This window comes from Muscardinus avellanarius, assembly GCF_963383645.1.
Source record: "Muscardinus avellanarius genome assembly, chromosome: 17".
NCBI lineage: Eukaryota > Metazoa > Chordata > Mammalia > Rodentia > Gliridae > Muscardinus > Muscardinus avellanarius.
In genome coordinates this window covers 2,065,675-2,089,458 of record NC_137803.1, presented here as the reverse complement: position 1 = coordinate 2,089,458, position 23,784 = coordinate 2,065,675, and the positions used below count along the sequence as shown (strand labels likewise).

General features: G+C 53.3%; 1 protein-coding gene across 2 annotated transcripts in view; it reads left to right on the top strand.

Annotated features, from left to right (window-relative positions):
* Positions 1-701: 701 nt before the first annotated feature.
* Positions 702-23,784, top strand: part of ZNF236 (zinc finger protein 236) — a gene marked incomplete at both ends in the record, with an annotated part of 52,776 nt that continues 29,693 nt past the window's right edge. Inside the window, 9 exons of one of the 2 annotated variants that reach the window (XM_080714426.1) lie at positions 702-756; positions 10,176-10,318; positions 12,533-12,697; positions 13,100-13,278; positions 13,737-13,861; positions 14,475-14,647; positions 16,001-16,144; positions 19,104-19,307; positions 20,044-20,272. In XM_080714426.1, the coding sequence (XP_080570552.1) occupies positions 702-756; positions 10,176-10,318; positions 12,533-12,697; positions 13,100-13,278; positions 13,737-13,861; positions 14,475-14,647; positions 16,001-16,144; positions 19,104-19,307; positions 20,044-20,272 (1,417 nt within the window). The remainder of the gene's footprint in view (positions 757-10,175; positions 10,319-12,532; positions 12,698-13,099; positions 13,279-13,736; positions 13,862-14,474; positions 14,648-16,000; positions 16,145-19,103; positions 19,308-20,043; positions 20,273-23,784) is intronic. The other variant, XM_080714427.1, reaches the window with a different exon arrangement.

Here is a 23,784-nt window from a genome sequence, read left to right as displayed (position 1 = left end):
ACGCACGGCGCGGGTGCCGGAGTCTGCGGGAGGACACAGGCCTGTCATGGACCCCGGGATCGGCGGAAGGACACAGCCGAGGAGCCTAGGGGCCGCCTCGGGGCCGCGGTAGCTCGGGCCTTGGGCCTGGATGTCTGTGCAAGGACACAGCCACCGGCCTCGGTGTCCGCGGAAGGACGCCGGCCGAGGCCTGGGAGTCTGTGCACAGACACGGGCCACGGCCCCGCGTGTCCGCGGAGAGCCACCGCCGCGGGTGCGGGAGCCCGCGGAGGACCACAGGCCATAGCCCCAGCTCGGCCCGGCCGCGAGCCCGGGAGTCGGCGGAATGACACAGGGCCCGGGACGCGGGTGTCGGGCGCAGAGGGGCGGAAGCCATGGGCGCGGCTGGCGGCGGAGGGGCCGGGGCCATGGCGCGGGCGGACGCCGGCCCTGGCCGCCGTGCCCGGGGCCCCGCAGGCCGCGCGGACACCGGCCGGCAGGTGACGCGCCCGGCCGCGCATGCGCGCCGCGCCTCCCCGCCCCCACCGCGCCGCCGCCCCCGCCGCGGCCCGCGGGCCATGGAACCCGCCGCGGCCGGCGCCCAGCGAGCGCTGCGGCCCGCGCGTCCCGGCGCCGTCGCCCCCTGAGCCCGGGGCCGGCCGGGCCGCCGCCGCCGAGCCGGGCAGGCCGCGCGTGCGCCCAGAGCAGCCGACGGCGGCGCCATGCCGCGGGGCCGGCCCCCGAAGGCCCGGGACGGCGCGGCGCGCGGCGACTCCGGTAAGGCCGCGGCCGAGTGCCCGGATGGGGCGCGGGGCGCGCCGGGAGCGGCGGACGGATACGCGCGCGCTGGGCCTACTTTCCGGGCCGCTCCACGCCCTCCGCCGCCTGGTGCGCAGGCCGGCGGGCGCCGCGGGGCGGGCGGGTCGGCGGGCGGTGGCGGTGGCGGGCGCCGCGGGCCCGGCCGGGGCTGCGCGGGCGAGGAGCTGGCCCCCTCGCCCGAGGCCGGGGCGCCCCGAGCGGGAGCCTGGGCTGCACCCCGCCTCTGCGGGTGGCTCTGGTCCTCGGCCCCGGCCGCCCCCAAGCGCATGGATCTTGGCCCGCGGGAAGAGGGAAACGCACGTTTTATTTATTTATTTATTTATTTACTTTTTATTTATTTTTGTGTGGTACTGGGGATGGAACCCAGGAACATTCTGCCTCCAAGCTACACCCCTAGCCCGATTTTATTCTTTTATTTCGAAACAGGTTCTCACCCCGTTGCACAGGGCCTCACTAAATGGCCGGGGCCGTCCTCGAACCCGCAATCCTCCCATCCGGGCTTCCCAAGTACTGGGATTACAGGCGTGCGCCACCACACCTGGCTTGCACATGATTGTAAAGCAGGCAACTCACAACCGTGAACATGTAACTACACTTTTCCCTCTCCCCCAGCCATGGAGGTGGAATTGTACCACCCCCCCACCCCCCCCACGATTTGACTGCCCAGGGAAAATCTCTACTGAGCTTTCGAGGTGGGAAGGAGCAGTGGTCAGGCGCGCCGCTGTGAGTGCCACCGTTTATTCCCAGCCTTGGCAAATGCGTGCCAGCGTTTAGTTCCACATTCTGGGCGCCCTGTGCGCCTGTGGTCAGGGCGGCCCTTGGTGTTGGGAAAGGCCCGCAGGGGCCGTGGTTGCTGGGTCTCGTTTGGGAGCCTGACCTGGCTGCTGGGCTGGATGGCTCAGTGTCAGGCTCGCCCTGGCACACCGAGGGCTGCGAGGTGCAGCTGCCCAGAAGGAGGTCAGGCCTGGGAAGACCAGACTGGTTAAGTGCGTCCTCCCGGGTCTTCATGCAGAGCTGGGGTTGGTGCAGGCCAACAGAGGCGAGGTCCGGCAGTCACGGGTGTGCGGATGGACAGTGGGCTACGGGCAGTGTTGGTGGGTCAGGAGGCAGGTGTGCAGAGCTGGGCTGGATAATCACTGGCCAGGGCTTTTAACGATGGCGTCTTTCGCCCGCCGGCTGCTTTGGCCTTGACCTTACTTTGCTCACCATTTAATTTTCTTTGTTTATATGCCTCATACCAAGAATAGGGTGCAGCAGCTCTCAGCAGTGGGAAATCTCCATGGCCATAGATCTGGAGGCTTGTCCTGCCAGAAGTGTCCACCCGGCCTCCCAGGCCCCAGAACAGCCCATTTCTCATTCTCCCCAAGATGCTGCATGAGTGAGCCTTGCGGCTTCTGCTGCAGGCCACTCCTGCCCAAACTTCCGTCTGTGAGGCAGGCTCCTGATCCTCCGAGCCATCTGAGCAGCCCGTGGGCTCTTTGGTGTCCCCTGGTGGCCACACCCTGGCCACAGCTCCAGAGTGGGCTCCCTGACCCGACGCCCGCCCTGCAGCGGTCCTGGGCGCTCACCGCCTCCCTTGGCTTTGGGTCTTTGAGGTGCCACCTTCGGTTTTCTTTGGGCCCTTGCTGTTCCCTGTCCTGAGAAGCCCCTCCTTGGTGCCTCCTCCTGCTGCGGTGTCAGGGAGACCCTCCTCAGACCTGTCTGGAGGAACTTTCGCCTTGCCACAATGGCTCCCGGCTCCCCAGGGGGTCCCCAGGTGCCTAGCGATCCGTCAGATGAGTGTTCTGCTGACGCTAAGACGATTCGGCTTCCCCGTGGTCAGGCTTGCGCCCGGTACAAAGCAGCCGTGGCAGGTGTCCAGGGGGCCGCACCAGGCCCCACGGGCCGCGAGGACCAACACGGGCATCCGAGGAGCCACGACCCTCTATTGGAAGACTTGTAAAGTGGGAATTCTTCTGTTTTGAAAAAGAATTTTTATAACAATATTAATGCTAGCACGCAGCGGACTTATTTTAAATGAATATTTCAAAGACTGCTCAGTTTCAGTTTCTAGGAAGGTGGATCTCATAGGTGTGCCCTCAGGTGGCTTGCTGGCCCTGATCCGAACACCGCGCTCTCTGATACCGCTCTCACAGTCTGAGATGAGGTGGACACTTTTCTAAGTCACCCCTTGAATGCAGCGAGGGGTGCTGAGTTGTCCCGGTAGGAAGTGCTGCTCGAGAGGGGAGAGGGTGTGGAGGGAAGTCTTTCCAGCCAGGGGGGTCAGAGTGGGGTTTGGATCTGCGGTGGAATGCCAGGCGTGCATTTTCTCGTCTGCCTGCTGAGCTGAGGGGCTCTTGGTGGGTCTGTGTGGTGACAGGTGGGTGCTGCCCAGTGCTGGGACGCATCTGTCCAGAGCCTCGCTCTCTGTGGTGCCTCAGTGAAATATCAAAACTGAACCCTAAGAGGGACGAGGAATACCCCGGCCCACTCGCTCTGTGAAGCCGCCAAGGCCGCAGGAGAGAAGGAGCCGCAGGAGAGGGAGCCGCCGTGACCGGCAGGCGGCATTTATGGGCACGCGCCTGCTGAGTTCTTCGCATTCCCATGACATCTCTGGACTTTGCTATGACTTCTTTTTATTTTCATTAAGTTCAAGATATTCTTCTAACTTACATTGTGGTTTCTCATAAGTTACTGAAAAGATGTGTAGTTTCATTTCCAAATTTTTGAGGCTTTTAAAACAACCTTTTTTGATATTTTGATTTCTACTTTTGCTGGGCGTGGTGGCTCTAATAGCGCTGTTGAGAGAGTGTCCTCTGAGTCATGTCGGTCATTTGGAACTTGCGATCACATTTGGTAAAATGCTCACGTGCGCCCCGCCTTACTTTGTGGTCAGTAACTCAGCAGTGCTGTTCCTGTCCTGCTTACGCTGGCCGTCCTGAGGACCGCGTGCAGCGCCTCGCTGCGGTTTTGATCTGTCTGTCCTAGTGATGAGAGTCACCGAACACTTCCCACGTGTTTATTGTACGGCTATGGAGAAATGCCTATGCAGTTTTTTGCCCATTTTTAAAAAATTGGTGCTTGTCCTTTTGGTGTGGAGGTGTAAGAAATCCCTGATATATTCGGGCTTTTGGACTCTTAGCTGTGTGATCTGCAGATACTTTCTCTTGCTCTGTAGCCAGTCTCTTCTCTTTCTTGGTATTCTTTGATGTACAAAACTTATGAAACTCAACTTAAAATTTTTTCCTTTTGTTACTTGAAACATTGAGTGTCCTATTTAGGAAACCATTGCCAAATCCACAGTCGTAGCTTTCCTGTGTTTTCTACCTCTGAGACGCACTCACCCCTCCCTGTTTCTTTTTCTTGGAACATGTGATCCTCCTGTCTCAGCCTCCCAGGTACTGTGATTACAGGTGTGTGCCGTAAACTGAGGTCTTTGATTCAGCTAGAATTGTCTCTTGTCTGCGGTGTGAGGTAAGGGGTCTGAATCCATTCTTTTACACGTAGCTATCCATGCGCTTGTCCCAGGGCCTTGTGTTGAAGAAACTGCCCTTTCCTAGTTGAAAAGAATCAACTGAGGGTAACGTGAGGGTTTCTTTTCTGGCTCCTCAGTCCTTTCCCCAGCTGTGGCTGCCCTCCTGCCACAGCGCTGCTTGGTGTGTACTTTCACTTGGTGTGCAGACCCATCAGTACCTAGCCACCAAACTAAGTCACTTACTCTTGTATGCTGGATGTCGCCTCCCCAGTCGGCCCGTGTGCTACTTAGAAAGCACCGTCTCTACATTTTTAAGAAATATGCGGTCGCACCATTGTGCGAGCTAAGACTGCTGACCTCTGTGTGCTGATCAGCTTGAGAGCGTGTGCCAGAGGACGTCCAGCAGGTAGGTGGTGGGAGCGTGGGGTCGGTGACCACAGTGGTTGTGTGTTACTAGAATCGAGCAGAACCAGAGGTCACTGGGTGTCCTATCCCGTGTGTAGAACATCGGGCTTCGCGCTGTAGAGGAAGCGCCATGGCCCGCAGTACGCCCTGGACCCTTGCCCAAAGCCCGAGACCTGCGCGTCGATGGTCCTGCCGGCAGGTGAGGTGTGGGCACAGCAGCGTTCAGTGTTGGAACTTCACAGGCTATAGTTCTTTAACCTGGATGGGTGTGGTAGCTGAACACACATCCGCCTGAACTTAAAGCGTTTCCTTAGGAATCAGAACTTGTAAGGAGGAGAGTGGGTATGTCAGGGGGGCCCACGTCCTTTAGCAGTCATGGAGGGCTGCTCTGAGCCTCAGCAGGAGACCACACACGGGCGCTGACACAGGGGGCCTGCAGCACCCGGCCAGGGCCACCTGTCTCGTGGTCGTCAGGTGAGGGCGTGGCCTTACTGAGAAAGGTCCCAGGCTCTGTGGCCTTAACCAAGTGCTTGGCCTCTCTGGGGCCCGAGTTTCTGTAGCTCTCCACCAAGGGCAGGCACTGCAGGAGTCACCTTCCCCCAGGTGAGATTAATTTCTTCTTTCTTTGATTCTGTTTGGATAGGTAATGCTTATCATGGCCCCAAACTCAGCCATGACGATTTTGCTAGTTTCCCTCCCAGCCCCCAGTCACACGATGGCGTTTTATTCAGGTAACGAATGCTATTTTTTCCTAAAGTGGTACAGAGATAGTCTACGCGTGTGTAAGCAGTACATGCACGCTGTGTCTTTGGACCCGTCCCCTTAAAGAAGTGACAGATCGGAACATGCTGTTGTGCTGCTTTCTGTTAAATGCAGTGTGTGTGTGTGTGTGTGTGTGTGTGTGTGTGTGTGTGTTATTGGGGATTGAACCCAGAGGTGTTCTACCTCTGGGCTACACTCCAACCATATTTTATTTTTTACTTTGAAACAAGGTCTTGCGAAAGTTGCCGAGGGCCTCGCTCAGTTACCAAGGCTGGCCTCGAACTTGAGATCTTCATGTCTCAACTTCCTGAGTACAGAGATTACAGGCATGCACTACCATGCCCGCCAAGGATTATTTTTCTATACGAGTTACATTTCATTTCCAGAAAATACCTACTTAGGAGCAGAGGCAGTTTGAATAGCTGATGGGTAACATGCAAAGTGTGGGCGCCCCGACTTTGGGCCCATAATCCAGTGCTCCCTGAAGAATAGAGGTGCTTAGAGCTGGGCTGCAGCTGCACACAGCGTTCCGCCCAGGAGACTGCAAAGCGCAGAAGCAGCGCATCTAGCTGCTGGGTCAGCCAAAGGGAGAGGGTGCGATGCACAGGGATGGTTAGGGCGAGCCAGTGGGCACCTGGCAGGCGGGAGGCTTAGTCTAAGTAACCTGGAGTTGGAGGGTGTGAGCCTAGCGTCAAAATTAGGAGCTAAAGGTGCCGGCCTTGGGAGCTTCAGACACCTGGGAGAGGCTGAGGAGTCCAGACAAATGTAGACACTTCTCTTCTCCTGCCGAGGTTCCTGTTTGTGCCGGGCCTGTGGGCCTTTGGGGAGACAGCGATGGGCGGGGAGGGTTCCTGGGCGGAAGTCAGTTTACCTGTTGAATCCTGCTGTGAGAAGACCAGAAAGCTGGGGCTGGGGACGGGGACTTGGCTCAGTGCTTAGTGTGCCTGCCTCCCGGGAGGCCCTGGGTTCCATCCCCAGCACCGCAAGAAACAAAAGTAGAAACAGAAATCTCCTGAAAGCTGCCCATTGTGGGAGGAGCAGCAGGAAGGAAAAAATAGAGTAGAAAGGGTTAGAACTAAAGAAGGAACCCTGGCCGCCGATGGCAGCGTTGGGTGGGGGCTCACACTTGGCCCTCTTGCCGGCAGCCTCAGCCTGCCTGGCCCTCTGGAGGAAGAGGGTGCAAAGCCAGGCAGGGATGGGAGGCAGTCATGATTTGGAGACTTTTATTCAAAACATAAAAGTAAAAGCAGCCAAGTTTGGAGATTACTTTAGAAGCAGTGTTATTTTTCATTTTAATATTGAAAACTCTTCCTCAGGATTTATGGGTAACTAGAATCTTAAATGCACAGGCTTAAGAGCTTGTCTTCCCCGGGTGTGGTGGCACACCCTTGTAATCCCGGTGCTTGGTGGGAGGAGTTGAGGTTCAAGGACAGCCTCGGCCAGCCTGTAAAGTAAAGGAGGGCTGGGGTGCAGCTCGTAGGTAGGATGGCTCTGCGTTCAGTGCCCAGGCTGCTCTCCCCTACACAGATACAAATGGCCAAGAAATGTATGCAAAATTCTCAATATCTTTAGTCATTGGGAAGAAATGCAAGTCAAACCTTCAGTGAAATACCATCTTGCCCCACTCTAGAGCAACTGTTACCAAAAATACAAAAATAACAAATGCTGGCAGGGGTGTGGAGAGAAGGAACCTTATTCCTGTTGATGGGAACCTGAATCAGTGTAGCCACAATGGGGAACAATTTGATGGTTACTTAAAAGCTAAGGAGCGGGGTGTGGTGGCCATGCTTGTAATCCCAGCATTAGGGAGGTTGAGACTGGAGGATCAAGGTTCCTGGACAGCCTCAGCTACTTAACGCCCTTTGCAACTGGTGAGACCTGTTTCAAAATAAAGAATAATTAAAAAATAGAGCTGAGGGTGTAGCTTGGAGGTAGAACGCCCCTGGGTTCCTTCCCCAGTACCAAAAAAAAAAAAAAAAAAAAAGGCTAAAGAGATGCGCCATGTAGTCTAGCCGCCCCTCGGGTGGGTACTGGGCTGAAGGCAGCTCTCAGGCTGGCGCCTGCACACCAGACCTGAGCTGCTGACCACAGCAGGCGAGAGGCAGCCAGCCCGGGTGCCACAGGGCCTGGGGAAGAGCGCACAGCCACACGCCCCTCACCATGTGGCCTGCCATCTGCAGCAGGACGCTGGACCTGCAGGACAGCCAGCCTGTGAGTTGAAGTTGGCCAGACAGAAAAAGGCAGTCCTGCACCATATTCTCTCTAAAACACGTTGACCTTAGAGTAGAGGAGCGATCGCAGGGCCCAGGAAAGGTGGTGGGCGAGGTGGGCGAAGGGGCTTGGGAAGGAAGGCTGCCCTCCCTGTGGGCAGGGTGCGTGCGGCGCTCTGAGTACCTGGGATTAGCAGCGCCTTAGCGGGCGGGCCCTCTGAGGTGAGCCCGGCCCTCAGTCCTCTGGCCCTATGGCGATGGGGACCCTAAAGTGGGCCTCCGCAAGGCATGCAACCCCAGTGCCTGTGCTCCTGGGGCTCAGGGTCTCTGCAGCCCACCCCTGGCCACACCCGGTTCCAGATCCCTGGCCAAAGGGTGGTTAGTTGACCACTCTTTGTTCCATGGGAATAAATATGACATCCTCTGGGGGCAGCCGTGTCAGTGACCTTGAAGACCTTGGAGACATGTCAGTGACCTTGAAGACAGGGCCAAAGGCCTTGTGCCCTGGAGCCCTGGGCCTAAGCCCACAGCCAAGGGAGGCCCAGGCTGCCATGTGAGGCAGCCTCCCACCAGGGACGTGGACGGAGGGGCTGTGCCTGCGGAGGCGTGGGGCGGCCAGAGGGACGTGACTTTTCTTTTTTTGGTGGTACTGGATGTAGAACCCAGGGGCATTTTACCCCCGAGGTACAACCCCAGCCTATTTTATTCTTTATTTTGGAAAAGGGCTTCACAAGCTGTGAGGCTGGCTATGAACCTGCAGTCCTCCTGTCTCAGCCTCTCAAGTACTGGGATTACAAGTGTGCACCGCCACGCCCGGCCTCTGTATTTACTTAACACACCTTGGCGAGGTAGGGCACCTTTATTTTATGGCATTCTTGACAAGGTTTGTGATTCCTCCGTGATGGGCTACTTGCCATACTTACTGTCGTTTGGAGCCACTTTTAGGTTTGTGGCATCTAACCTGGAGGATCCTGGAAACGCTTTGTGAAAACAGGTCTCTCCTCCCTCGGCCTGAGAGAACAATAGTCGCTTTTTTTTTTTTTTTTTTTTTTGGCTTAATCTTGTTTTGTAGCACTTTTCAGAGATAGATTGAATTAGCGAGTTAGGATTAAAGGCTTTCTGTTTCTCCTGGAGTGTAGTTTGGACTGATTTAAGGAGTGGGTGGATTATTGGTGTGCTCTCACAGTGACTCACAGATGGGACTGTGACTCCCTAGAGACTTTAGGCGATATTCAACAGGCCTGCGAGGGGTAAGAAACCTCGTTACAGCCTTGGCGCGCACGCACGTGTGTGTGTGTGTGTGTGTGTGTGTGTGTGTGTGTGTGTGTGAGGCCTCAGGAGACCAGTTTCGTCCTGGGAAAAAGTTGGATTCTGAGAAGGGTCCAGCAGTGCTTCCAGTGGGGAGAGAGAACCCAGGTCAGGACGGGTCCTTGGCTTACATGGCAGAAAAGAAGTTGCGTGTAAGCCAGCAGAGACAGGATTTCCTTAGGAGAGTAAGCACACACGTTCAAGGCGGGGCGGCCCTCAGAGCGAGCCATGCCCTCGGGTTCCTGGCTCCCCTGTGGTTCGAGGCTTGTGAAGAGCAGGTAGGGGAGGCTTGCGAGGCTGGCCTCTGCCTGTGAGGCCCACCTGATATCTGTAAGGTCCTTCCTGTCTCCCGTCCTGGGAGGCCAGCGGTGCCCTTGGAGCTGACTATTTTTGTGACCTCTGTCTTCTGACCAACTGCTGTCTCCCAGGCTCCACGGTTCCTAGGCTGGATAATTACCAGTTCACAGTATCTTATGAGTTTCTAGTATGATGTTGGGCTACCTGTCCACCTGTCCAAGCTTTTGTTTGGTCTCTGTTGTCTAACCAGTAGGTACCTCACTGAAGACTGTCCACAGTGCTCAGAGTAATTAGTAAAGACTAAGTTCTTCAGGCCTTTGGACTAACTGGACCCGCGGGACATGTGGGCTCAGCCAGCTTGAGAGGCTGCGGGAGCTCTGCTGCAGGTCACGTTCCCTGCCCTTCCTGTGCTCCTCCTGTCCACATCTCCCTCCGTCCCACATTTCTAGAGTCCTACCATCAAGTATTTAGAATCGTCTGGTCTCTTAGTCAGTCATAGCATTATTGCTGTGATCATGGATCTAACTTCAAAAAACATCTTCATTTTTAAAATTCGACATGATTAGCCGGGCATAGTGGCGCATGCCCGTGATCCCAGTCCTTGGGAGGCTGGGACAGGAGGATCCAGGTTCACGGACAGCCTCAGCTACTTAAGCCCTCTGCAACTTAGTGAGATCCTGCTTCAAAATAAAGAATAAAAAAATACAGCTGGGGGTGTAGCTTGGAGGTAGAATGCCCCTGGGTTCAATTTCTAGTACCACATATAAATACTATAAATAAAAATAAATATATAAATAAAATTCAGCATTATTAATTTTATCTAACATCTTGTACAAGTCTCTGGTATGGTTTGGTTTTTAAATGGTAACAATAATTTAGTTTTATTTTTGTGATGAGAATCCCACCTGGTGTTTGCCGTCTCTGCCTGTGCCATTCTACAGATGGAGTTTTAGCCCTGAATGCGGAGGACGATGACTTTGACTGTCCAGTTCCAAACTTCCACAAGTGTGAGATCTGTCTGCTGTCATTTCCGAAGGAGTCCCAGTTCCAGCGCCACATGAGAGACCATGAGCGGAATGACAAGGTGCGGCCCAGCAGGGCTTGGGGTGTGAGCTTCGGACCGACGCGGGGCCGAGTCAGTGTGAACCGGCAGCTTCCCAGCTCCCAGCGGGCCGCCCGGTGCAGCCTGGCCGGCTCTGTCCCGGGACCACACGCGTGCACGGCGCTGCGTTTCCTAAGTCGTAGAGCAGTTCGTTTCGTGTGCCCCTGTTGACGTTGTTTCCAGAGCTTGCCATCGTGAACATATATACTGTGCCATACGTATTTATGAGCGGACAAAGATACGTTTTAAAGTATGGCTTTCTTCAGTAGCGTCAATTTCCTATGTGACTGAATACTAGGTGGGTGTATTTTGAAGTTTTTTTCTCCAGTAGGGAGTTTTGCCTGTGTCTTGCATAGTGTTCTAAGTATGTTATTTTTTATTTATTTGTAATACTGGAGACTGAACCCAGGCCTCACACAGCTTGGTAGCACTGAGCTGTATCTCCAGTACTTTTTGCGTGTATCTCTGTGGCAGTGGGGATTGAACCCAGGAACTTTCTACCTCTGAGCTAAACCCCTGGCCCTATTTTATTTTTATTTGGAAACAGGGTCTTGCTAAGCTAAGTTGCGAATGGCCTTCTTAAGCTGCTGGGGCTGTTTTTTTTTTTTGGGGGGGGGGGTCTGGGGATGGAACCCTGGGGCATTTGACCTCCGAGCTACACCCCCTGCCCTATTTTTCATTCTTTATTTTGAAACCGGGTCTCACTGAGTTGCAGAGGGCCTCACTAAGTAGCTGAGGCTGTCTGCGAACCGCGATCCTCCGGTCTCAGCCTCCCGAGTGCTGGGATGACAAGCGTGCCCACCGCGCCCGGCTCGGGGCTGGTTTTAAACCTGCAGTTTTCTAGTCTCACCCCCCCAATTACCGGGATTAAGGTTATGCTGCCACACCCAGCTTCTAGCCCTTTTTTAAAAAAAAATATTTTAAGCCAGGCATGGTGGCACATGCCTGTAACCCAAGTACTTGGGAGGCTGAGACAGGAGGATCATGGGTTTGAAACCAGCCTCAGCAACTTAGGGAGTCACTGTTACCAAAAACAATTAACATAGGGCTGAGGGTACAGAACACCCTGGGAGGCAGAACTCCCCGGTTCAACCCACAATACCACCAAAACAACAACAGCAACTTTGAGACAGGGTCTTGTAAATCGCCTTGGGTGGCCTTCAACTTGTGATCCTCCTTCCTCAGCCTCCAGACCTGGGTGTCTGGGACCATCGGCTGGCCATACTGTGGGGAGCAGTGTGTGTCGGGGGTTGAACCCGGAGCCTTTCAGGTGCTGAGCCTCGGCTTCACCACGGCCACTGAGCTCTCCCCAGCCCTGCCTGTGCTCTCCTGAATAGATATTGAGCCCTTTTTTTGTGGTACCCTTGTGGATATGTCAAGAATATCAGTGCCTTAATGGAAGGATTCGCCTGACAGATGGAAAGAGGCAGTTACAGTGACAGTTAAGAAGTGGGTGCCAGCTGGGCCTGGTCTCATACTCCAGTACCGGGAGGCTGAGACAGGAGGACTGCAGGTGTGAGGCTGGCTTCACAACTTAGAGACTTGTAGCAACCTGGCAAGATCCTGTTTCAAAAAAATAAGCAAAAAGGACTGGGAGTGTAGCTTGGAGGAAGAACGCCCCTGGGCTCAGTCCACAGTGAGAGAGAGACACGCACACAAGCACGCACGCACACACACATGGCTGGCCTCCGTGGTGGAGGAAGAACGGCCCTGGGTTCATTCCCCCCAGTGAAAGACACACACACACACACACACACACACACACACACACACACACGCACACACACGGTGATGTGGCTGGCCTCCGTGGTGGAGGAGCGGAAGCTAGAGAGCTGGACCAGAAGCCCTAGGGCCGCCCGAGAATGGCCCAGGCTTGCCTGGCTCCTGCCGCCTCCGGCCCGCAGGCCTGAAGGCAGATGCTGCCCGCCACGCCCTCCCATCCCAAGGCGTCCCCCGGGGTGTGGAGATGGGGAGGCTGGCAGGACCTAGTGTACCACGGCTCCCTGGCTCGCTCGGGTGACTACACAGCCAGTGGTGGGAAGCGGAAGGGAAGGCCTCAGCTCTGGCGCGCAGCATGCCGCCTGGGAAGCCCCTGCGGCCCCGCAGGAGCCGTCTGCTTCCCTGTGCTGTGGGGCGGCGTTGTCTCGGCTGCACAGGCCGGGACAGGCTGCTCAGTGGCCCCTTCTCTCCATGTAGCCGCACCGCTGTGACCAGTGCCCCCAGACGTTCAACGTGGAGTTCAACCTGACGCTGCACAAGTGCACCCACAATGCGGGCGACCCCACCTGCCCCGTGTGCCACAAGAAGTTCTCCAGGGTGGCCAGCCTCAAGGCGCACATCATGCTGCACGAGAAGGAGGAGGTGAGAGCGGCCGCCGCCACGCTGCGCCCCGCCCCGCCGCCACGCCACGCCTGGATGGTCAGGCACGGTCGTGAGGTGGCCGGTTAAAGTACGGTCTTACTGTGAATTCCCTCCTGGCCTCTCGCAGGGCTGAAGTCACATCCCAGAACAGATGGACTAGGTGTCAGCTGTCCACGCCGCCTGGCCCAGAACACACTCTGCTTAAACCTTGCTTCCCTCTCTCTCGTCTTCCCCAGGCCTTGCTTCCTGTGCTTGGATGTGGTCATGGCGCGTAGTTTCGAGGGGCAGCGGCGGCTGTCCCCGAGGACTCGAGGACTCGTCGGTCTTGCCCTCAGGGCCCAGGTCCTTGTGGGCGCTGTGTTCAGGAGCGCCTCCTGCTCACCACTGCGCTTCCTCTTCCAGAACCTCATCTGCTCCGAGTGCGGGGACGAATTCACGCTGCAGAGCCAGCTGGCCATCCACCTGGAGGAGCACCGGCGGGAGCTGGCGCACACCCGCGTGCACACCTGCAAGGCCTGTGCGAAGGAGTTCCAGACGTCGTCGGAGCTGAAGGAGCACGTGAAGACGCACTGCAAAGTCAGGTGCGGTGAGCCAGGCTGGCGAGAGGTCCTTGGGATGCCAGCGTGGGTGCGTCACATGCACTGCCTCAGAAGGACGCACAGCCACGGTGGCCTCGCCAGACTCTTGTTCCTGACACATGTGGTCTAGTGCATGCCTGCTGCGGTTGGAGCCCCGCTGGACGGGGACGGGGCTTCAGGGGAAAGCCTGGCCGTGGGACAGAAGTTGGAAGTCATCAGCATCGGTGCTGTGGAGAGCAAGGGCGGGCGGCACAGTCAGTGAGCGACTGCACAGCCCTGTCAACCCAGCAGGCCAGGCTCAGTGCAGAGATGCCCGTTACGGCGTGCTGACCCGGTGGACAGGTCCTCTTTCACCGGAAGTAGAGCCAGGGGCTTTCGATGCTAAAAATACAAAACGTATGTGCGTGAGCTCACACGTAGCCCATGAGATGACTTACGTACTTCCTTCTCTGTCACCCCAGGGTGTCGGGTACAAGGTCTTATAACCGGAATGTCGACAGAAGCGGGTTCACATACTCATGTCCACACTGCGGAAAGACGTTTCAGAAGCCGAGTCAGTTAACTCGACACATAAGGATACACACAGGTGTGCAGACCCTTTGCTTTTGGATGATTTGTTAAGGGGCTTAACACGCGTGGGCCACAGGGCGGCAGGGACAGAGTGTCTGTGCACTCCCCGGGAGCAGCCGCTGTTGCCTTCTCTGCTCTGCGCTCTGGCTTGCTTTCCCTTGCGGGAAGCGTGTGTCTCGCCAGCCCTCGCGGCGCCGCCTCGTCCCTCAGTGCTGTCCGAAGCGCCTCCGTGTGCAGACGGAGCCCACGGGCCACGGAGCCTGCTGTGTCACAGACGGCTGGGCCTTCAGAGCTGGTGTTCACCACGGGGGCGTAGTGTCTTTGAAACGTGCTAGCGCGTCTTCGTAGGGCCTGGAGTTCTGGGCTGACTTCCTGACGTCTTCATCAGTGGGCACCCGAAAGGCGCGTGCTGCGCCTTGGGCAGAGCGGGCACCCGGGGCGTGGGATGTGAGCGTGCTATTGCGTCCGGTGCTCGGATACTGTGGCCATCAGCAGCTACCTTCCTCACGCGCACACGGGGCCCCCCGTGCTGGGCCTGGGCGGAGAGGGCCGCTTTTCTGGGCAGGCCGGCAGGCGGGGCCCTGGAGGTGAGGCGGTGATTTGTCCCCTGACCCTTTCCTCCCTCCCAGGTGAAAGGCCGTTTAAATGCAGTGAATGCGGAAAAGCTTTTAACCAGAAGGGGGCGCTGCAGACACACATGATCAAGCATACGGGCGAAAAGCCCCACGCCTGTGCCTTCTGCCCCGCTGCCTTTTCTCAGAAGGGGAACCTCCAGTCCCACGTGCAGAGAGTCCACTCGGAGGTGAGCGTCATTCTGTCCGGGCGGAGTGTGGTGCTCCACACCCTGGGGCAGGCAGAAGGAGAAGTTGTGTCTGTGCTAAGCCACCTCCTTTAGAAATGTATTTGGGAACCTTTTTGAATAAATAAAATGTATACCGATGAATAGATACTTGAGAATAGTCATAGTCCCTTTGTTAGTCATCCGTCAGCCTGAACAGTCTGTTTCATATTTTAGCAAACTTGAAATACAGATACTACTGCGTAAGAACTTGAGAGCTAAGATATAAAGTTGAGGAAAGGAGTGCTGTTTTCATTGCCGACCTGCTGAGCTCGGGTGTGGCCTCTTGAGAGCCTGGACCACCGTGCTCGCCTTGCCAGGCCACCTCGGTGTTCCCTTGTCCTCGGTCCTCCTGATTGAGAGCCCTGGAAAGATTGTTCAGCAGGTGCCCTTTGCTCTTACTGATTGTTATGATGTAGTGTTCTGTTTATGGTCTCACCATGGAATATAAAGAAATACTTAAGCAGCGCAAGTACATTTGTCATGGGTCAATTTATTCTTTCAGACTATTTTGTGCAGTGAAAACTCTTAAGATACACAAGGTCTTGCTAATTTGCTGAGACTGGCCTCAAACTTCTGGTCCTCCTGTCTCAGCCTCCCAGGTGCTGGGATTATAGGTGTGTGCCACCACGCCAGCTTCAGATATGGCTCCTGCCGAGGTGCTGGCAGTACAGCGGGAGCCCTGCTCCAGGTGGGGCCGCTAGCTTTCAAGCCAACTGACTAGTGACAGCGAACATTGGGTTTTCAGAAGTAGCGAGGGAGCATTTTGGGTGTTTTCTTTGTTTTTCCATGTTTGTGTTTTACTGGTCTCCATGGTTTGTTTTAGCTTTGTGATGACTTTTATTTTTTTGTGCATGCAGTTCTGAGGACTAAACCCAGGGGCATTCTACCCCTGAGCTACACCCCTACTCTATTTTATTCTTTATTTTCAAATAGGGTCTCATTAAGTTGCCAAGAGCCTCATTAAATACGAGGCTGGCTGCGAAGCTGCGGTCTTCCCGTCTCAGCCTCCCAAGTACTGGGATTATAAGTAGAGTGTGCCATCATGCCTGGTTTTTATGATAGTTTAAAAAATTAGTCGTTGATAATATCAGAATTGGTGATGAAAAATTTACACACATTTCGTCATCCATACTAACCTGCACGTTGAGTCGTTGATTCTAGAGCTAGTACTTTAAAGGAAGAAAAGTAATATTGAAGGGTTAGATTATTTTTCTAATTTTTATGGAATGATAAATTATAATTTGCTATAATGTAAACATATTTATCTAGTAATTAATTGTATAAAAGTCACTTTTTTCTTTTTTATTCTTTAAGGTCAAGAATGGTCCTACCTATAGTTGTACAGAATGTAGCTGTGTATTTAAAAGTTTAGGCAGCTTAAACACTCATATCAGCAAGATGCATATGGGTGGCCCTCCAAATTCCACAGCTGCTACGGAGACTGCGCATGTTATAACGGTAAGTCTTGTAATTTGGATTATAGACCTTTTTTTTTTTTTTAGCAAAAACTTGTCACTTTAAATATGACCTCTAAAATTGAATATTAAATACTAAGAAGGTACTATCAGATATTTCATGTGGAGATAAAGTGCTGCTTTTTTAATTAGTAAAAGAAAGCTAATCTTTTACAATTTTAGAATGATAGGTGATCCTGGTTTGTAGACTATCATCTGGACCTGTAAAAATAAGATAAATTGTAATCATTAATATATTGTTATTGAATATAGCTATTGAATATTTATCTTTACATTATAATTTAAGAATTAGGCTTTGAAAATAATATTTTTTCTTTTCTAAGGATAGTTTTCTATGTATTTGGACTTTGGGACATTGAGTTATATTTTCTAGTCCATGTATTTAGAAACTGTATGTCTAAGCACACACATGCATAGACACAAAGAACCACACGTTCAGACACAAGTTCTTGCCATTTGTCCTGGGGTCTGTAGCCCACCCTCCATCATGACTTCTGTCCAGCCCTCTGGGTAGTAAATGCCAGAGCCCGAGGAGGCTCCAGGTTCCCCAGTCAGAAGCCCCACCCTGGAGGCTGCTGGGCCGAATGGGGGTTACCTCCAGTGCAGGCGCGCCAGTGAGCAGAAGCGAGGGCAGGGCCACCCGGTGCTAGCAGTTCCTTTGCTGAAAAGGTGGGGGAGCCAGTAAGTGTGGGAGTCCGTGGCCGAGCCCAGGCGTGGCGGCGCGGGTCGCGGGCTGGACCCAGGGCCTTAGCTGTGTGCCGCAGCGCGAGCCACAGCTGTCTTCCGCCAGGGTGGAGCCAGGCCTGGTTAATGGCTGAGTTCTACATGGAGGTTCATTTGAGTGATTTCCTTTTCTTTTTTCTCTGGTTTTGCAGCTTGGGATGATTCCTCAGTTTATTTATTTTTTTATTATATTTTTTGCAGTACTGAGGATTGAACCCAGGGGCATTCTACCTCTGAGTTGCATCCCCAGCCGTACTTTTTATTATTTCTTTTGAAACAAGGTGCCACTAATTCAGAGGCCTAAGTTACTGAGGCTGACTTTGAACTGGTGATCCCAGCCTCCCAAGTACTAGGATTACAAGCGTTGCGCTACCACGCCTGGCCCTCGGTTTATTCTTGGTCAGAGAGAATGTTGTGAAGCATTGTAAAGCTGAAGAATAATTACTCTACAAAATGTGTGAAAAGTTCTGTTTTTGACTTCATTAAAAATAATTATTTCAGTGTATGAATCAATCAAATACAGAGGCTTCACCAGTTCCTTTGCCAACCGGCAAGTCAAAATTTAGAAGTAGTGATTAACCTGGAGTAGTTATTAAGATCATTTAAAAATGATATTCTTAATAGAAAACAGAAAATGTAGTGTAGGATTTAGGATCCTAGTCTGCCCCTTGTTCTGTGAGAGATTTAAGTTAAGATGCACACACTACATACTTTTTTTGTTGGTGCTGGGGATTGAATTTAGGGGCATTCTACCTGCGAGCTACATCCCCTGCCCTACTTTACTTTTTATTTTCAAACAGGTCTTGTTAAGTTGCTGAGGCTGGCCTCGAGCCTGTAAGCCCTTGGCTCAGCCTCCTGAGTACTGGGATTCAGGTGTGCGCCACTACACCCTTACTTTTTTTAGCGACTGTCTGAAGTCAGTGCGTGGACTCCTGGGCTGAATCCGCATGGTTCTGCCGTTTACTTTTCCACTTCTGGGCCTTTTTGCCCTACTTTGCCAGTTTAGCCTTAATGATTCTCTTGTTTTTGGGGCTGTGTGTGTGTGTGGGGGGGGGCTTTTTAACATCTGAGGACTGCTTGGCGATTGAGCCAGCACCCTTTCCCCAGCGGTCTGCCTGCGTCTTTGCCTTGTGCCCTCTTCCCATGCATCCCTGAGGTCTGCAGAGCCTTCTGAGCTTCATCAGAGGCCTGTGGGAGCACTGCCTGGGGACCGGGCCAGACACGGACCGAGGCTGCGGCTGTGTGCTGTCCCCAGGTGGAGAGAGCGCACAGCAGCGGGGCTAGGCAGATTCTACCTCAAAGTGAGCGCCTACCTGACCTGTTCTGTGGAGTCCTCGGCCCTCTACTTGTGTTTTTAAGTTGATACACTCGTATTTTCTTGAATTCATTTCTTAAGCTCTAGGGATGCGATCCAGGGCCCAGCTCGTGCAGGCAGGCACCCCACGCGGGGCTCGGCCAGCCTCCTGTATTCTCTTCAGAGGCGGGTCGCTCTCGTCGTCCAGCTGTCCTGCGACTTCGATCCCCTGCCTCAGCCTCCTGAGCAGCTGGGAGGACAGGCGCTGCTGCGCCTGGCACTGGCCTTTGATTTGCGAGCAGTGTGAGGTTTACAGATTGAGCAGAAAGCACAGAGGGCTTGCTCCCCTCAGTGCCGCCTCGCGTTGGGCGGTGCGTTCGTTAACGGCGGTGAACGTGGGTGGACGTGCTGCCCTCGTCGGCGTGCAGGGCGCCATGGGCTCGGCCTGGCTGGGCACTGTGGGCGGGCGGGCGTGTACGCCCAGGACCCCGCCCCGCCATCGCGCCTCCCTGGGTCCTGGCTGGAGTCTTCCAGCACATGCACCCCTAGGACGTGCTGGATGGTGTTGAGCACACTGACTTCTTTTTCTCCCTCTTCTCTCCATAACTGTGCCTTTCAAATCCCCGCACTTCATTCTACGAGGCTAGCAGGAACGTGAGGGTTTGTGTGTTCAATTGGCCTCCCTCGATTGACAGACTTTACTCTCATATAAACCTCCAGAAAGTTGTGTTGGAACAGTTCCTTGACTGTGTTCTTTTCTGAGGCAGTATTGTGCCTGACACACAAATCAGTGAGCCATTCCATTTAGAATCGATGTTAGGGTGCCGCTGGGTTTTAGCTCTCTAAAGACAGTGTCGCCTGCTTGCTTCTAATTTCTGTTTCCTTGAGGAGTTGTGTTTCTGACAAGGATGTCGCTGTGTTTCAGGCCACGCTCTTTCAGACGCTCCCTCTGCAGCAGGTGGACGCGCAGGGCTCCGCAGCCTCCGGCCAGCAGAGTGCTCAGGCAGTGACCGACGTCATCCAGCAGCTCTTGGAGCTGTCTGAGCCAGGGCCTGTGGAGGCTCACCAGGCCCCGCAGGCTGGGCAGCAACTAAGTATCACAGTGGGCGTCAGCCAGGACATCCTACAGGTGAAGCTCGTTTACCTGCTGGCGTGAGGCTCCGGCGAGTGCCGTCTGGAAGCAGGGGTTGTGTGCAGACAGGCAGGAGGGAGGTAGAGCCCGGGAGTCCTGGCCCCGCATGTCTGCCTTGAGGGAGCCAGTGAGCAGGACCGTGCCCATTTAACCTGTGCACAGAGAGCTCTAGCGATAAGCCTTTGACTCTGCAAGTGAACTCGCTCAACAAGAGTAGACATGTCAGAACGGGCCTGTATGCCCCTGCCCTCGAGATCCGGCCTGTTGTCCTGAGTCAGGTGCACACGCTGCGAGGCCCGTCTGGCTTTCCATGGCAGGCCTGTCACCTGCTGGAGCAGAGTGCTGTGGACTCCCCTTAGACTAGCCTCTCTCCTGCACGTGGGGTGGCAGGGTGGGATGGCTGCTCAGGACAGCCCAGCGCTGGCTTGGAGCTGGCCCCGCGTAGCACAGCCCTGGGCAGAGCTCGGAGCCAGCTGGCCGAGGTCGGTCCCCAAAGGTGGACTGATGCCATCGATCCCCTGTAGACACGCGGCTGCTCGTCCTGCTGTACTGGGGTGGGGTGAAATGTCAGCCTTCAAAAGGATGTCGCATCCTCTGAAACCAGTCGCTGGGGTTGTGGGCCTGTCTTGCAGTGGAGTTAGCGTTCTGGGGTGAAGTGTTTGGCGTTGTGTGGTTGATTGGCAGGCAGGCCCGCCGTCGCCTCTTCTAACCTTGTAGTTCTGTTCTGTCTCAGCAAGCCTTAGAAAACAGTGGGCTGTCTTCACTTCCAGTTGCAGCACCGCCCGGCGACTGCAGCCACCCCACGACGCCCGCAGCACCGGCCGGGAGCCCCGCCGCCGCCAGCGTTCCCACGGAGCCAGCAGAGCCTGCGGATGCAGGCCAGGAGAAGGGGCAGGCCGGCCCCGAGAAGCCGGACAGGAAAGAGAGGAAGGGCATCAAGAAGAAGTCTCCGTTCCTCCCCGGTAAGCCAGTGCGCTTGGGCTGCGCCTGCCTGTGTTTGGGAAAGTCCCCACTGTTGGACGCTGTGTCAAGTGAAGAGGGTTGGGGGCACGGAGCCTCTGGGCCGGCGTCTTCCAGGCTGCGCTGCGTCCTGTGGACGCTCTGGGCCGCCCCGGCTTATACTCGACCTGTTCTGTGCGGGACTGCGCCTCCTGCAGCAACCCAATCCCCCCCCCCCCCCCCCCCGGCCTGGGCCGCCCGCAGCCTTCTGACGGCTCCTCCTGGCCGCGTGCCCTGCCCTGTGTCTGCCTCTGCCCACGCTGTGCCGAGGTGCTGCCCGCCCAGCCTGCGTGGCTCCTCACACCCTTCATGGTGTCGCCTCACTTCACGGTGCCATTCCAGAGTCCCGTGTTTCCTGAGCTCCCTGCTCTGAGGCTTCTCAGGGCGTGGTGGTCTCTCAAGGCCTCCTGCTCCTCCTGGGAGCTGCAGTGGCCTGCGGGACCCTTCCACCTCCGTGCTCCCAGTGCCCCATGGCTGTGTGGCTGCCTGCCCTTTGGCAGCAGGACTCGGCTGCGCAGACCTCTTGGGCTGGCCGGGGGCAGTGCTCTCCTGCGGCGCACCCTCTCCGGGTGCTTTGTCCCCGAAGCATGTTTCTTCAGTGCTGGCGCATCTCTGGGCAGCCCTTTCTCTGCCCCCGTGGCATTGTAGTGACCCTGCTTCCCTTGATCCGGTCTGCTGCTCCCTACCGGAAAAGATGGTTTCCTGTCTCCAGGGCAACCAAAGGGGATAAAGAGCCGCTTCTACAGCTGTGTTGAGGTGAATTGGAGCCATAGGTCCATGTGTGTAATAAACTGACACAAACGCAGGGCTTCGAGTCTCCTGATTAGTGCATGCTCAGTGTCGAGAAACTAAGCTCACCAGTGCTGTTGTTCAGGCTACAGACCTTAACAAATTTGCATTTTTAAAATCAGTAATGCGTTTGGTAACAAAGGAAAAAATAGTTTATACGTACCTTTAGTGGTTTGATAAGTATTACAGTTTCTCTACCTAAACTCCTAACAAAGTGTATTGGAGTTCTTGTTTCCGCAGCCTTTTCAAGAGGTTGTTAAAACAGTTATGGGACCTTTTATACTAATCTAAAATATGGTCCCTTGTAGTTTAATTTGCATTTCTCTTTTATATTAAGGTACTCTTGTATTTTTCTGTTAGACTAATTCTTGATTTTAAATGGTTTATGGAAATAAAAGAGGATAGTATTATATATATTCTATTTTTGTGACATACATTCTTTCCTAATTTATCTTTTTAGATTAAAAAAATACCTTTACCTTGGGAGAGATGTTTTGCTTTTCTATAGCCACGTTTATAGATGTTTTGTGACCTTGGGCTTATTTGATATTTGGACTTCAACACCAGCATTATAGAGGCATAACCGGTATTAGCTAGCGCTTTGATACCTCCCTGTTTTAAACTAAGCATTTATCAGTTTGGCTCTGTGCAGCTGACCAGCCAGCTAACCAAACCCCATTTGCTGAGCGGTCACTGCACCCACTGAGCCCTGGTGCGCCTTCGCACAGGGCATTTCAGGTCCGCGGGTCTTTCCTCTGTGCGGCTCCTAGTCTCAGTGTGATCACAAGTTCTGGTGCCCGTAGTGGAACTTCATTATGCACTTTAATGATTAGGAAGCCTAGTCTGCTCTTGATATGCTTTCTTTTAAAAAACATACTTTTCTTGCTGGGCGTGGTGGTGCACGCTTGCTTGGGAGGCGGAGACAGGAGGATCGCGCAGGTTCGAAGTCAGCCTCGCTGGCTTAAGAGACCCTGTTTCTAAATAAAAAAAATATAAAATAGGTCTGGGAGCGTAGCCCAGAAAAGCCCACCAACAAAACAAAACAAAAAACACTTTTCTGTATTATATTTCCATATTTGAAATGTACTTTCAAAAAGTGCCAAAAAGCAGTCTTCTTGAGATTTGTATGTTAGTGATATATTAAACCAGGGAGAATTGATGAGTTTATGGTGTTTTATCTTGGTCCTATTTTTATTCATCTTTTTCTCCCACATATCAATAATTTTTAGGGATTTTCTTATGGATATTGTTTGTGGATAGGAAGGGTGTTGATTACTAAGACTTGGTATCTAGGTTTTTAGACTGTACAATCATATCATTTGTAAGTAATGCTCTGTTTGTTTCTAGTTCTACTGTTTCTTATCTTGTGTAAGTGCACTGGCTAGTATCTTTAGAACCCAAGTTCAAAGGAGACTTCTCTCCTGGCTGAAACGTGGTTGCTTCCTGTGTTTTCCTGTTATGTTGAATGCTGTTATTGATGTTTTATACACCTCTTCCTGTTTTTAGACTTTTAAAAAAGTTAAGACTTGATGCTGTTTCATGAATTCCTTTTCTTCCTAAAGATGAGTGTGTGTGTGCACGTGCGTGTGTTTCTATACATGTGTCTGAGGACAAAGGCTGTTGCTCAGGCCAAGAAGTTTGCCTTATAGGAGTGCACATCTCGTTTTCTAGGTCTTTCCGTCTGTCGCAGTTGGAAGTCCTTTTTCATTTATTTCTTTTTTCACCAAACCTATGGAGGCCACACTCTGAGACAGCTTCAGGGCTGCCACTTGGGAGTCTCTGTGTCTATTTTTAGAGATAATTAGAACTGGTTGACAATTTTTTTTTTACTGTGTCATCCCACATAATTAAAGATAAATCTTCATTTTTGTTTGGAAAAACTCTGCTTTCCAGGGATGACTTCCTAATTTAGCTAATAGATATTCTAGTTCAGTCACTATTTTTCTTTTTTCTTTTGCTTCTTTTTTTGATGTGACTTAATCTCATAAAGAACATTACTAGGGAAGTTACATTTTCTCCTTTTATAGAGTCCCTTGTATAAATGGAGAATTCCTTATATTTATTAATAACAAAAAGAGAGAGAGAAAATATTTTCCTTTTTCCTAACAGATAGTTAAGTAAATTCGAGTTAAAGTTTTCTGCTGAATTTTATTAACATGGCCAACATTTTCTAGATTTTATATGGATTGTTTATCTGAACTATGTACATAATTACTATAGATATAATTTCAGATGAATACATTTAATAAAAATTTTCAAAATAAAAATGGGATCCTGCTGCATTTTATTAACTTACTTTGTATTTAGGGACTTACTTATTTCCATAGTTTATTTGTACTTTCTCTTTGGAAGAGTTTTAAACTTGGTCCACAGTTGAGTAGTAGCATCTGTTGTGCAGAGGACAGGACCCATTAGGTGTGGTCGAGCTCCCTGCTGGCCCACTGCCCTTGCCTGACCGCCTGAGTTCCCGTTGGCAATTCCAGCTCTTACCATGCCCATTCAGCTGCTCTGTTGTGGTGTTAGGCTCAGTAGCATGGATTCCCAGCGGTCTGGAAGGGTCTGAGTTCTGGGTCCTGGGCCCTGCCCGCCTCGTCCCGATGGTGGCTCCCCACTGCTGCCTGCTCACAGCTACCTCCTCGAGCCTTGCTCGGGCTGCGAGTCCTACCCCATGGGTGTTCCTTAGGGC